Source organism: Argiope bruennichi, chromosome 4 (assembly GCF_947563725.1).
Source record: "Argiope bruennichi chromosome 4, qqArgBrue1.1, whole genome shotgun sequence".
Lineage (NCBI taxonomy): Eukaryota > Metazoa > Arthropoda > Arachnida > Araneae > Araneidae > Argiope > Argiope bruennichi.
Genome location: NC_079154.1, coordinates 25,919,377 through 25,935,995, shown reverse-complemented (window position 1 = coordinate 25,935,995; position 16,619 = coordinate 25,919,377). Strand labels below are relative to the sequence as shown.

Below are 16,619 nucleotides of genomic sequence, written 5' to 3'. Positions count from 1 at the left end.
CAAAAAAAAAATTTAAAAAAAACGCGTTTTCTTTAATTTTTAAAAATTGTTATGGTTTTTAACTGGTATATTTTGGTTTCATATATGCTTTCTCAATCTTTTTTATACAAATATTCAAAAATATAGCAATTTTCGAACGTTTTTTCAAAAAATTCATCCTGAAATCATGCTAAATTCGGGTTGATGAACATCCGATTAAAATAATTCTCATTTATAAAATATAATTATTCTGTAAATATATTTCCATTTTAATTTTTCTATTAATATTCGATCTCAGAATGAACCTCTCGCCCGAATAGCAAATATTGATTTTTCTCTCAAGTGACACATCCATTATCTCTTCAAAGGTACAATGCTCCTTTCAAAAACCAAATTCAAAAATGGGTCCAGGATCTGTCTAACACCAACGAATGTCTGGAGCGATGGCTATTCACTCAGAACATGTGGGTCTACCTTGAAGCAGTTTTCGTCGGAGGCGACATTGCCAAGCAACTGCCCAAGGTCAAAAATTCCCCTATTTCAGTAGTTTTTAGTTTTCTTATTTTCAGCAATGGAAGCAATTTTCTTCACTCATCTGTCAATGTCAGACACGCACTCTGGCGTCAGCAGTCATTTTCCGAGGAGGAACTGTCAGCGCTTGGAAAAGTTTGGATGTCATAATAAATCTTCATCGATTGTGTATTAGATAATGTTGCGCAATTTTTTGAATAACTTCTACAGTTCAACAAATTAGGTTATTGTTAACTTGCTAAACGAGTAGAAATGGTTATTTTAAACCAAATGAAAAAGATTGAAAACCTGAAAATTATTCAGAAAGTTATGTTTGAAGGTCATGTTGAAGGTCATTCTGTTTGTACCAAATCTAGTAAAAATGGTACAGTGTGATTTCACTCCCGACTAGGGATTGCAATACCGGACCAAAATTCCAATACCGGTATTCGGTATTTTTTAAATCTTAATACCGGGATACCGGTTTTAATACCAGTATTAGAAATTTTGGAAAAAGGAAGAAAACACAGGTGTTTCTTTGTTTTATTTGCCAGTTTTGTTAGAGAGTGTAAATATCACAAAAAATAATTTGTAATTTATAAATTATAACAGTATATAATCACAAAAAAGTAAAGAAACATCTTATTTATTTAAATCACAAAAAAAGTGTAAATATCACTATTCAGTCTGTGGTACTATTACAAATTTTTGAAATGTGATCTTAAAAAGCATAATGCATCAATTGTACTGTCATTAAGCCTGAAAAGTAACTTTGTGTAAAAATTACCAACTATCGAAAACGCTCTTTCGGCATCTACGCTAGTTGGTGGTACTGTTAGCAATGCGCGATATACTTTTTCTAAGTATTTACCTCATCTAAGTAAATCCCTCATCTTCAAATAAATCGATTTCTCGTCGGATGGTTTTGGATATAGCTGATTTCTGTATTGTATTTTGGTTCGTTGAAATTTTTTTATTTATCGCTAATTCTAATTTTTGTTCAAGGGACAATTCCTTTTCGCTATCGACAGTAGTGACATCATAATCTTCGATAATTGAACCGAATTCTTCTGAATGTGGATAGGTTTGTGGGTAAAAAATTTTAAGAAAATTTATTCTAAACTTAATCAGGTTTGAATGGGTTATTTTCTTTTCTTCTTTTTCATTTTCATTTTTAAAATCATTATAATTATGTAAATACCATAAGACATTTTTTATTTCGGTATGCCTTTCTTCTGTGCGATTTTTCAATGTAATACTTAATTCTTGAGATAGCGATGTGTGCTCTTCTTTCAGTAACTGCAACATGAAATGCATTGTTGCATTAGCTGTTAATAAATTAGAATCTCTCCGACATAATGCCTCAATAGTCAGTTTTATTGGAAGTAGAGCTGATATAGTTCTGGATATTAAGTCGAATTCACTATCTGAAAAATTAATTTACAGGTTTAAGTCGATTATTGGTTTTTGGATTGGATTTCTCAGTTACAAAAATCGTTCCCTCATTAGGAGTAAACTGTTCCAACCTGTTTTAGAATCTAATATTAACATATATTCTGTTTTATTTTCAGTTAGTATAGATTTTAGTAATATATCCTTTTTATAGGGGAACGTTTAAATATCTTAACAATTTTTCGAACTTTATAAATTGTAGGAAGCAATTCTTAATAGGTTAATATTTCATCCTCATTAGCAATATCTTCTTCAACAATTACACTGTCATTATCTTCATTGTCAATATCACTCTCACTCTTACTCTTTTCAAAGTTGGAATCCGAAGTTTCTATATCCACAGTATTTGGATTCTTCTGTTCTTTATTTTTTTGGTATAATACATCTATTACTCCTAATGAATTCCATGTGCATAGCACAATTGCTGATTTGCACCAATCAACTTTCCAACTTTTTTCATAATTGTTGCTCCATTAATCGTTACGGATACAATATTTTCTTTCAGGGATAATCCATGTTTCGATCATTTAGATTTAAGCAATTAATTAAGCCATTCATTAGCTAATTAATTTCGCCCTTAGGGAGACATCAAAACAAAAAACGTATACTATTTTTCAATGTTCGCGATCTCTGAACATATAGTGGAGACAATTTAAAAATTTTTTAATAAATACCGAAAAAACGGTATTTAAACTTGTGAATACCGGTATTACAAAATTGTACAAATGGCTCAAAATACCGGTATTTGGTATCCCGGTATACCGGTATTGCAATCCCTACTCCCGACACTTCATTACGTAGAATTTCCAATTAAGTAGTTAATTAGGGTCATTGAGGGGCGGGGCGGGGCGGGAAGGTAATTATTTGTCTAATTTTGAAACAAATGATAAAAATTAATTATTTTTTGAATTATAAAATATTAGGATAATATCAACACTTTATCAAGTATAATTGCCCATATACCTATCTGTTCAATAATATTTAATTATTTATTACAATATTTATAAATATTGAAGGTTTGTTCGTAAAATATTGCTTAGAAATTTTGATATTGTTCATTCTTAGATTCTAAAACCCTCCGTACTTTTACGCATGCATTAGGATGTGTTTATTCAATCAAAATAGGTGTGCGAGGAAAGATGAAAGGAGGAGACGTTGTCTTTTAACAATATGATCACCTCGGACTATACGCGGACTTAGAAGGAGTAAAAACTGCAGACGACTCGTAATATTGTCGGAAAAAGATACTAGTTCACAATAAAATGCTTTAGAAAAAATTTCTGTTTACTGTGAGGGGGGGCGAAACTTTAAATTATAGTGAATAAATGGAATTCTGTTCTTAAAATTTGGTAATTCACATTTTATTACAAAATAATAATAATTTTTTTAGGTTAAAATACTATTTTATTTGTTATTGAATTTTTTGTTACATTTTGAGATTAACTGAGGTAGAAAATCTCAGTCATATTTAATGATATTATATAAAATATTTTTTGAGCCAGCTCTGAAAGTTTTTTTTGCTACTGGAACTGGCCATATGAGCATGCAATACGCAATTTTTAATTAAAATAAAATACTAAGACCAGAAATGACGCGACATTCACATACACTTGGAAAAAAAATAAAACGCAAAAATATCTAATATTGTGGAAACCAAGGTGAAAGATAGTAGAACCTGCAAATGCACTGATCCTTCAGCATCTCACCACTCAGGAGGGTAGAATCGTCGAAAAGTAGCAATCTTGGGATATTGAAATGGATTTTAGCACATAATCCATAATAAATAAAAGCACATGTATACTGACATAAAATAAATCATGAACGTTCTCATTAAATTAAAAATATGTCGAAAAGGGAAACTAAATTGGCCAATTCATTAAAAGACTTGCACTGTCTAAAGCCACGGAATGTATCAATCCACCACTGTTCATTCTACAAATGTAGTTCACTGTTTTCTTGAAATTATGTCATAACAAACTGTTTATTTACACTTAAAATATTTTTACATCAAAATAGTATTAAATATTTTAAAAATTAAGCTAAACAATAATGTTGGTATGATCATTAAGAAGTGCCGCGGTGGCCTGGTGGTAAGGTCTCGGCTCGTGAACCATAGGGTTTCAGGTTCGAGACCCGATTCCACCGAAGGACCGTCAGACGTTAAATCCGTCAGGGTCAAACATCCTCCCGCTGGTGAGGCGTGATATGAAGAGGGGGGTGCCAGCTCAGGTGTCGTCCTCGTCATCTGGCCGCGGTTCAAAATGACAAGTTCCGTCGCAAAGTATCCCTAGTGTTGCTTAAAACGGGACGTTAATTTAACTAAAACTAAAAAAATAATCATTAAGAATGCCAGCATTTTGTTTATCAAAAATTTAAATGACTTTGAGATTTAAAAAAAATCCCAGAATATAAAATAATAAAATGATTTTCAATAGCATGGAAACTATTTAATGGATATTTGTTATAAAAAACATCCTTTAAACTTCTATGCTCAAATCAACGTGAGCAATATAATTTGTTTTTCTTTTCTTATTTTAGATAGAATAGAATTAATTAGAATATTAGCTGCTTTTGATACATCAATACCTCAGCTGCTTGATTCAGTATTGTTTATAGTCGATAATTATCAAATTTTATTGAACACCCCTCATTTAGTAAAAAGAAGAAAATTGTCCAAGTTATGGCATCTTGGGAAACCGCTCTATAAAAAACAATATACAGAAATATTCCTTTTTTTTAATTCTCCGTTTCTTTAAATTGCTTTTCATTTGTTTATGGGTTTATCTTCGTTTATTTCAGGAAGCCAAGAGGTTTAACACAATTGATAAATCGTGGGTGAAGATTATGATGCGAGCCCACGAGAAAAGCAACGTCGTGGAATGCTGTGTTGGGGATGATACGCTGAAGCAACTTTTGCCTTACCTACAAGAGCAACTAGAAATTTGTCAGAAATCCTTAGCAGGGTATGAATTATATAAAATTATTTAGCGCATACTGATACTGAAAAACCAGAAGGATGGTCTCCCCCAAACCTTCTCGTATACTCTCTAATAAAGGTGCTACCCCAGAAAATGCCTTGAATGGAACTGGCATACAATAGTTAAGAAATATTAACATTTGGCGTGAATTTAGCCTTTTTATTGAATCTATCATGTCATCCTTGGCGAGCTATTTGGCGATTAATCCGTGGGAGTATCCGAAAGCCGAATTTTTGTTTCAGACGCATTTTTCTCAACCAATTGGAATAAAAACTTGATACAAAACTGTACAATTGTAGTCATGAAATTCGATACCAAATTTGATATATTCAAATCATCGCGTTTTTTATTTCCGTGTTTACATACTTCGGAAGTAGTACAGATCAACACATGGTCAACCCTTCATTAGATTTGACTCAAAATTCGACAGGTGTCTATCTACACTATAGATATTAAATATGTGTGCTGAATTTTATCCGTCTATATGTCTTCGTTTTGTAGTTATCATATTAATTGATATTCGAACATCCGGACAGCCGGACATCCTCTCAACAAATTTTACTCAAAATTTTAATTGAAATCTGCAAATTTGACGTAAAGACCGTATCTCTAATTTCAACAATCTAATTCAAAACGTTTTTCTGTTATCTTTGTCATAGACAAACAGATATTTTCCAAAATTTTGGTTTATATATACAAATTTATTACATTTACAAAATATTTTTCAAAACACAGGGTGGTCAAAAACATGGAGAGTCGTCAAAATCACGAATTCGAATTTTTCGACACAATTCTCTGTACTATGTATAAGAGAAAGTAAAAATGATACCAACGACTCCAGTTGAAAGAATTCCTTTTTTAATGCAATTTAGATATTAATTCTTTGAGGTGTGATAAAATGCTATGCGTGCCACTGTACAGCTTCTGCCAACTAATTTACGATGCAAGAGATTAATACGATATGAAGGTATAAGTGACTGCTATTATAGACTAATTAAGTTTGTTTAAGAGTGAATATTAAGCAAAATTCCAAAAAATTCCTAAAATATTTCAATTATATTAGATATTTTATATTCTCAATTCCTAAAATATTTCAATTATATTAGATATTTTATATTCTCAATTCCTAAAATATTTCAATTATATTAGATATTTTATATTCTCAATTCCTAAAATATTTCAATTATATTAGATATTTTATATTCTCAATTCCTAAAATATTTCAATTATATTAGATATTTTATATTCTCAATTCCTAAAATATTTCAATTATATTAGATATTTTATATTCTCAATTCCTAAAATATTTCAATTATATTAGATATTTTATATTCTCAATTCCTAAAATATTTCAATTATATTAGATATTTTATATTCTCAATTCCTAAAATATTTCAATTATATTAGATATTTTATATTCTCAATTCCTAAAATATCTCAATTAGTAGTGTTTGGAATTTCATAAGACCCACATGTTTGATTGCTTCTTCAACAATTAAAAATACTAGGGAAAGGAATTCAATTACATTGTTTGCAGAGTACCGTCGACTTTCCTATATAAGATAGATTAAAGTAAACTGTCCTGCCTAATTTAACCCTTTCTAGGGCCGTAGGAAGTATGCTTCCCACCAAATTTATCAATCTTTGTATGAAATGTAGGTTGGCATAAGTTCTGACAATTTTTTTTAGTAAGACAGAAACTTAGATGCTTCAGTTCTTTATCTCACACATATTGATGTGTCTTGATTTGTTACTTAATTATTAATTAACCAAATTAATTAATGAATCAAATTAAATTTATCTAATAAGCTAAATGAATCCTTTTTCTTATTCCAATTTCAAGCCTAAAAATATTTTAACGTAATATGACTAGAAATAAATGGCCCTTTAAAGGGTTAAAGAATAAATGTTCGTTAAAAAATTGGGGAATAATTTACTACACCAAAAGTTTTAAATTTCCAAAAAAAAACAAAACAAAAAAACTGCCATCTTTGAGTTTTTCATTTTAAATTTATCTTTTCTCATTAGTGAAGTCATTTGGTGTTTATACATCTGTTGGTGTTTATACATATATACATCTAAAAAAACTAAGAATCTATAAATGATTTTTACTGACAAACAATATGGAGACGAATCCTAACTTAATATTGCAGCATTGGAAAGATGCAGTCAACTCTCCACGGCCGAATGGTCATCACACTGGTCTCATAAGCAAGAGATCGTGAGTTCGAATCCTGCGAGCGACAATGTGGTTCACAGTTTTTGTAAATATTTAATTCCTTGATTAATATTTTCCTTTTTTTCGTGTTCCAGAAGATTCTGGACCTTCCTTTAGTTTACCCGGCAAGTGTTCTGGACTCTTCTTACTGTCTCCAGAAGAGTACTCTGGAACTTTCTCTGCTAGTATAAAAGCCGAAGATCTCTCAGTCACGGTATTCAGGGTTCAGAGTTGAGTTAATAAATTGGTTTAGCTCTACTTCTTGTGTATGTCATAGCATTCCACACTAAAGTACCTACGTGACAATAGTACTTTAAGAGAATACTTGTTTGGTACTCACTTTTATCTTGAACATTTCATTATTCATAAGGAAAATATTTCATGAATTCTAGATATCTGGAGAAAAAGCGACTGATGTTCCCACGGTTCTTCTTTGTCTCCGATCCAGCGCTCCTGGAGATATTAGGACAAGCCAGCGACTCCCACTCCATACAGAGCCACCTATTGAGCATCTTCGACAACATAAAATCCCTCATTTTTGAGGAGAAGGATTACAATAGAATATTATCGATTGTGTCATCCGAAGGAGAAAGTATTACCGTGAGTGTAGTTGTTTTTATTTTATTAGAGGGATATTTGTATGATGTTGCTTTGTGTAGAAAGTCGATGATGCCACAGCAATTATTAATAAGAAGTACATACAGTACACACCCGACTATCTGGCATGATGTTGGATAACAGGCAGGATAGGTCGGAGTTCTATGAACTCATTTATTTGCCCATCATTACCAGACAAAAATGTTTTTATACCAAAACTCATTGTTATAATGCGTACTTTTTCCCTTCTTATTGTGTACTAAGCCCTCCATTCATCTCAAGCCAAGTAGAATGAGAACGCGGCCGCTGCCAGGTGAATCGTAGAAGCAGTTGCCGGTAACGTGTCGAGTTAAAAATTGAAGGCTCTATACTGGTAGTTTATATATGTTTATATACTACACTGCACGTATCAAGAATTTATTAGAGAAAAAGTAAGTTATAGGATATAAACTGTTCATTTTTTAACATGAATTCTGTACATTTCATTGTGGTATACTTAAAAAACACTAAGCATACCCCAAGAACAATTTACGAATCCTGCGCGTTCTATGGATTTATAACAGGAACAGCGGCAACAAATGAGGTCCATTACACAGACGAAACAATGAACAGCGAGTGGAACGCTGCTCTTTTCCTGTCACATCTTGTATTTGCACACGACACATAGGAGGATCGTAGCAGACGTCCGATTCCATTATCTTGGCAATGTTGCCAATGCAGTGCCTTGCTTTCCTCAATTAATTACGCAAAAAGAAAACTAGGCCAGATAGGCGCTAACCGGATACTCGGGAGTATACTGTATTTATAATATTCTCAAGTTTTTGATCAGCATATAAAGACCTTCAGATGAGAGTGGAGATTTGCTATTGTTTCTAACTCTTTCAAATTGAAATTTTATTTTAGTTTAATAATAACGGCGTGTCATATGGCGTGTAATATGGCAAACTTTTAAGCCGTTAGAGATAGGCGTGTGAAAAAAATACTTCAGAAAAAAATAAAGTAATATACAACATTATTGAACAAGAGGAGAAGAAAAATTTATTTCTAATGAACGATAATATATAGACACATACGTCAGATAAAGGAATTTCAAAGTTTTCTATTTTTTTTTTTTTTTTTTTCATGAATTCAGTATGAATTCCATTCTTTATGCTAGAAATATTGAATCGAAGAATCCGTTTGTTGCCGTATTTGAAATAACTGGTGCCTGTTTTTTTTAATCATTGCAGTAACAATTCGATCTGGCAAATCTTAAAGAGTAGCAGTCGTCGGTGGTACACATGCCTTGTCTTTTCTGTGTTCCAAAAGCCAGAGCGATGTTTCGTAAGGCTATATTTTGAAGCATTTTGAATTTGCTCAACATTTTCAACTGACGTGCGAGGACACTAGAACTCTCCGCTTTCCATATGCAACCATCTTCTATTAATTTGTTGTACTAACCGTAAATCTGTTAGGACAAGGTGTCATAAACATATTGCTGTTCAAATTACAATAAAAAGCGCGTTGCACTGCAACAATGGATTCACTTCAAAAATACAAGCAGCATTCAGAACAACATCGCCTGACAACCTCCAATTGGTGCAATTTTCGTAACCAAATGAAAAAGACAGTTTTAACAGAAATATCATCTTGCATTCAATTAAACATTGAACTCTCACCTTTCAAGTGATGTATCATGTCTTTGTCTATTGTTGTTCATTAGAAATTAATATTTTAAAGAAGCATTGTTTTTCTCTTTTGAACAATCCTGCATTTTCTGTTATTTGAGTCAATAAAAATGCTGCTGAAAAAAAAATTATGAGATATAAATTTTATGCAGTATCCAATCCGACCAGTCTTATTTATGGAAATATCCTTAATAACGAAGACGCGTTATGGTTATGGTTTTGTGCTTCATTATAGAATGAAGAAAACTGCGTTATGTATTTTGGAATATTTCCTTTCTTCAGATTCGATGAAAATTTGATACAGATTTACAGTTTTGGTCATAAGACTGTAAAACACATTTTATATATTTAAGTCGATGCGTTTTTAAATCACTGCGTTCATATTGTTATGGATAATTGAATCCAAAAATCCACAAAAATAAACGAGTCCGGTGTAGTGGGTGTATGGTGAAACAGTCCAATAAGCTCAATAGCATATAAAGAAGTTTATTCAGCTGGAAGGCATGAACACACTGACAATAAAACACAATCGTAGTGCAGACAAGTACACTAAGAACTCCGCAGGAATAGAGACTTTATAGGATTATTCACGTCTCTCAAACATCTGCTTTTCTCCATTGGCTACTGACTTTGACTGAATTTGACTGCCGATTCATATTAACAGAATGCTCGCCTCAACACCGATTTGCTATTCAGCTCATGACTCAATGCTGCTTCAGTACTCAACTACAAACCTCAAAACGCGACTTCATACTCGTTTTAACTAATCACTTGAATTTAACTCAACTCAACTGACTCTAACTCGGTCTTCTGGTTTTTTTTAGTTACTAAAGTCGGTCACGGAAACTTTCTAAAATGATTAATGTAATTCGCATCCTAATTGTTCTAATGTCTGATTTCTATTGATTCTGTCATCTTCCATTTTGTTACCAAAGTCGACAAATTCATTGCCAAGTCGCCACGTTTGTCACCAAGGCAAGAGATTAATGATCCAGCGTCCTTCAGCATTCATCTGAGCAGTCTGCAAGACTATTTTCTGACAATGGAAACCACTACAATGAGGAGCAGCATTACAAATTTATAGCAATGTAAACGCGGATATACAAGTAACAAATGACAGCAGATTTAATCCAAAATTAATACGCATTCACAGTTTTGATGATAAATCTACATACCAAGTTTCATCACCCTAGATCATTGCACTTTTACTTCATCGTGTTCGCATCCATGCAAACAGAATGGACATAATTCTAATAATGTATATTCATGGAGTTCTTAAAACTTGGAGGTTCGTAAAAGTTAGGATATCAAATTCTTCAACAACTCTAATACTTTCTCTCTGCATATTACGTGTACAAAAAAGTAAAACCATTTCTAGCTTATACGAAAGAAAAGAATCTGAAAACTTCCATATTTTTCTTAAGCAAATGAATCAATAAAGTTAATCCAAAAAATTTTGAATTGTAACCAGGGTGTTCCATATATATATATATATATATATATATAAAGTAACCTATCTAAAATAAGAAATAATTTGAAAACGAAACTAAAATGAAACGAAATAGTTTCGAAATCTCAACTAAAAACTAAACTTATTCAAATTATTATTCAATTAATTATCAAATTATTATTATCAAATATTATAAAATTATTATTATTATTATTAAACTAAACTTATTCAACTTTCTCAACTAAACTTACTCAAACTAAAACCAAAAAAGAACAGTAAAAACTTCATAGTATTTAGAGATCGCAAATGCGGTTACTTCTAAAACACATATGAATTGAGACAAAAGTAATAAAATCAAGTTAATAAGAAAATCAAATTAAACCAAATAAAAAAAGAATCCAGCCTGAAGACTTTTTCAAGGGTCACCCTTAGGCAGGGATTTTTTTCTGTGAAGGAATGCAGACAATAAAGTTTAATAATGATTCCTCGTGACCCGAAAATCCCCTGAAATTAGGCCCAAGAGAGATACCATTTTAACAGAAAGGAAAATGCAAAACAATAAAATTAGAAGAAAATATCCACTAATAAGTAAAAATACAATAACAAAAATAACAATAATAACAAAAATACCATATAAAAACACTCAATATATATAGAGAGAGAGAGACAAGAAAGTTTTTTACCCTTTCTTTTTTTAATTACACCATTTGTTTTCTATTTATTCATTATATGTTCTTTGACGAACTGCAATGACTTACAGTTTATAATAAGAAAAAAATTATTGCATTTTACAATTAGGAAAACTTGCTTCAACTTAAAAAAATTTACTTCAGAAATCACGAAAGTTGAAATCAGTATCAAATTTATTTTATTTATCATTCGTATGACGTAGCCATATTTTCAGATTACAGGGTTTATCGATTTTTATCGGAATAAACATTCTCCATATTATTTGTGATATAATAAAAGCACGGTCGGCTTCATTGCATAATTTATTATTTCATTTTGTACTGATAAAAAAAATGTAAAAAGTTACAATATTTTTTTCTTGCCAGAAAAAAAATGTACGATCTATCATGTTATGTTAAAAATAATCTTCCATTTCAAATCGTTTTCACTGAAGATAAAAGGTACACGAATAGCATTATTTATTGCAGAAGAATTATTTATTGCAAGTTTGGTTAGCTGGAATAGCTTAATCTAATTTACAAGATTAATAAAAAAAACCGAAAAAAAATTTATAAATGCAGATTGCTCTATATTTAAGAGATATGCATTACTGCAATACACATTATTCTGCAATATTTATTACGCTGAACACACATTATTCTGTAATACTAATTACTCTGAATACACATTACTTTGTAATACCCATTACTCTAAATAAATCTTACTCTGCAATATTTATTCAGCATAATAAATATTTAACTAGTGTAATAAATATTTAAGCAGCGTCATAAATATTGCAGAGTAATTGCATGACGCGTTACTCTGTAATACATGTTACTCTGAATAAACATTATCTGCAATAATTATAACTGTGAGCACACATTACTCTGAATATACATTACTCTAAATACACATTACTTTGTAATATTTATTATGCTGAATACACATTACTCTGTAATACATGTTACTCTGAATACACATTACTCTGCAACAATTATTACTCTGAACACACATTACTCTAAATACACTACTTTGTAATATTTATTATGTTGAATACACATTACTCTAAATACACTACTTTGTAATATTTATTATGTTGAATACACATTACTCTAAATACACTACTTTGTAATATTTATTATGTTGAATACACATTACTCTAAATACACTACTTTGTAATATTTATTATGTTGAATACACATTACTCTGTAATACCCATTACTCTAAATAAATCTTACTCAGCAATATTTATTACTCTGAATGAATATTGCAGCGTAATATTAATAAATATTGCAGAGTAATTGCATGGCTCGTTACTCTGTAATACATGTTACTCTGAATAAACATTATCTGCAACAATTATTACTCTGAACACACATTACTCTAAATACACTACTTTGTAATATTTATTATGTTGAATACACATTACTCTAAATACACTACTTTGTAATATTTATTATGTTGAATACACATTACTCTAAATACACTACTTTGTAATATTTATTATGTTGAATACACATTACTCTAAATACACTACTTTGTAATATTTATTATGTTGAATACACATTACTCTAAATACACTACTTTGTAATATTTATTATGTTGAATACACATTACTCTAAATACACTACTTTGTAATATTTATTATGTTGAATACACATTACTCTAAATACACTACTTTGTAATATTTATTATGTTGAATACACATTACTCTAAATACACTACTTTGTAATATTTATTATGTTGAATACACATTACTCTAAATACACTACTTTGTAATATTTATTATGTTGAATACACATTACTCTAAATACACTACTTTGTAATATTTATTATGTTGAATACACATTACTCTGTAATACCCATTACTCTAAATAAATCTTACTCAGCAATATTTATTACCCTGAATGAATATTGCAGCGTAATATTAATAAATATTGCAGAGTAATTGCATGGCTCGTTACTCTGTAATACATGTTACTCTGAATAAACATTATCTGCAACAATTATTACTCTGAACACACATTACTCTAAATACACTACTTTGTAATATTTATTATGTTGAATACACATTACTCTAAATACACTACTTTGTAATATTTATTATGTTGAATACACATTACTTTGTAATATTTATTGTGCTGAATACACATTACTCTAAATACACTACTTTGTAATATTTATTATGTTGAATACACATTACTCTAAATACACATTACTTTGTAATATTTATTGTGCTGAATACACATTACTCTGAACAGATGTCACTCTACGTTTAGGAAATATTGGTTCAACATACTAAAATATAACGTAGATTTTAATTCCTATTCATGTCGAATATTAATTTTTCCACGTTATATTTCATTTTTTGTTAAGCATCAAAACTTTTATTATTTTATAAATCTTGAGACATGCGTACAATCATTCGAAATTGGTGTCGTTTTTTTTTTTTTTTTTTTTTTTTTTAAATCAGATAGACGGTTTAAAGTTGAAGCGGTGCAAGTCACGTTCCTTTGTTTTCTAAAAGATAACATATCAAGAAAGGTAATTTATTATTCAGTAACAAAAAAAAAAAAAAAATGTTCTAGTTTTTTTTCATTTTAAAGTGTTCTTATAGATCTAGATTTAATAAAAGGGTTAAATTGAATGAAATTGAATTTTAGCATGAGTAACAATTTAAAACTTATCTTAAAAAAACTTACCCCACTAAACCTTAAGCTTTTATTCAGATGTACTTAGTTACAATCAATGGTATTTCAAATTAGCGGTAAAAAGAAGAAAAAACGTGATGTGAATTTGAAAAAAGGGATTTTAAGAAACAGATTCATTAATATTAGGATGATGTAATAAAATTTAATATTTTTGCAATAGTATACAAGATAAAGAAATTTGATCAATCCATAGCAGATATGCGGGTATAGCATTTCTAGGCATACAAGAACATAGGATTTCTGATTTCAAAATTCAAAAAAGTATTGCAACTAATTTAATATTTTGATGACAAAAATATGTCATAGCAATTAATTAACAGAAAATAAACTTTTCTAAATCACAAAATCAGTTTCAAAGAAAAAATTTTTTTATTAAGATAACACGGTAATTAAAAATCGTAAACAAACAAATAAATGTAGGTAGTCGAAGACATATTTCTTTTATCTTCAACTTTTTCAATGTAAATTTTTCTTCTTTCTTTTTTCTTCAGCTGAATAAGCCAGTGAAAGCGGAAGGAAACGTGGAAAGTTGGCTGATGAACCTCCTGAAGATGTCTCACCAATCCCTGCATTCCGTCATTCGTAAAGCTGCTCTGTCCACAACGAGACCAAAATTCACTCTCATGGATTTCCTAAGAGAACATCCGGCGCAGGTAGAAATAATTTAATATGATAATTTTATATAAGATATTTCGTCTCTTTTTCATCGAACTTACAGTGAATAAAAATTCCAAGCAGTTCATCATGAATTATTTTTTATTCTTGATCTTCATATATAATATGAAAAAATCATTTTATATCAAGTTAAGTGCAAATTAATTGTTGTTCTTACCGTTAAAACGTGGTCAGTATCTTTTTCATAACCTGAGCTTTCGCCCCTAGAACTTCCATTCTAGCCCCAGAGATTTTACAATTCTATTTTCACTAAATTCACCTTCTATCCGATTCCGGCCTCAACATCTAACTCTCTCCTCTACTTTATATTTGCCGATCCGAGGAGAGTGTCACGGAGTGCTTGAACTCAAGGCTCCTAACTTCCAGACATAACAAATGAATAGAGTAATTGCATGGAAATGAGATTACTCAGTAAGTGATTGTGCAAGATAAATTGAGGATTTACTTATAAGTTAACATTTAATTAAAATATCGAGAGAAAAATCTTACATGAATGAATTTCGGTGAATTCGATCCAGAGTCAAGTCGGTGGTAAAGCTACGGTGATGTCCTAGACATGTAGGAGATGGTGAAGTTTCTTAGCATTCTTTGGAAGTGATGGGTAGTATATTTGAATTTTTTGTCGATTCTTTCCAAGAAGTGTTGAATGTTTCTTATGGAAGTCTTGAAAAGTGGCGTAGATCTTTTTGTACGTCTTTGTTCCTTAAAATCCACGGCTGATTTGTCTAACCGTCACATTCTGAAGTCTTTCTGGTGGTGTTATATGAATCCTGGCGGCATCTTGGCGTCATTCGATGTAAATAATTCTGGCACTTTTCATTCTTCTGTCTTCCAACTGACCATTCTCGAATCTAAGGCTCAACTGACCACATTTTATTCTTTTCATACCATTTCTCAGAGAAGGCGAAGATAATGATACTCTAAGCAAGTGGGATGGAGGGGGCCACCTTCCGTTAGATCTCTCTTCTTATTTAACAGCATGAAATCGTCCCATTCCCCAATCTGGACCCATTCAAATTCATCATAAAGTGCTTGAATGTCAATCAATGAATATAGTTCTACATCTGCTAAAAACATTGAGTAATAAAGGTAAAAATTCGCTACAATATCCCTCAGGAAGTTAATCGATGAGAAAGATGCTTTTTCACGTGTGTTAATGAAAAAAGCATACTCGAACCACCTAACCAAGATGTACGATTTAAATTAAACAATATGAACGTTGCGATACCGTAGGCAGGAACTATAGTTGAATCTTAATGATCATCACCATCTACGGTGCAACCCCTCCTATAAGTGGCACGTTCCACTGTTCGCAGGAAGTTACTATATCCCACACTATTATTATACCAACTACGATGGCAAAAAGCAAACACTATACTGGAAGTTCTCTTCCCCATTTTTGAAGTGATAGTGAGGCATATTAATTTAATAGTATTTGAAAATAGGACTTCTTCATAGGCGATAGTAAAGTGAACATACTTAAACCACCCCGACCCCCCTTAAAGGCATACGATTTGAATTAAAGATTGGAATGTCACGACAGCACAAGAGGGAGTTGAATTCTAATGATAATTACCGGCTATGGTATAGCCCTTCCTATAAGAGGCACGTCTCACAATCGATAAGAAGTTACTCGACCCCTCAAAATTACTATACCCACTAGAAACAACCAATATAACTGAAGTTCCTTTTTCCCATTTTTGAAGTTATAGT

The 16,619-nt window shown here is 31.0% G+C and overlaps 1 protein-coding gene across 1 annotated transcript in view; it reads left to right on the top strand.

Moving 5' to 3' along the window:
• Window positions 1–16,619, top strand: part of LOC129965553 (dynein axonemal heavy chain 5-like) — a 272,814-nt gene that overhangs the window by 12,526 nt on the left and 243,669 nt on the right. The window contains exons 6-9 of the mRNA XM_056079546.1: window positions 348–501; window positions 4,741–4,904; window positions 7,530–7,737; window positions 14,723–14,884. Of these exons, the coding sequence (XP_055935521.1) occupies window positions 348–501; window positions 4,741–4,904; window positions 7,530–7,737; window positions 14,723–14,884 (688 nt within the window). The remainder of the gene's footprint in view (window positions 1–347; window positions 502–4,740; window positions 4,905–7,529; window positions 7,738–14,722; window positions 14,885–16,619) is intronic.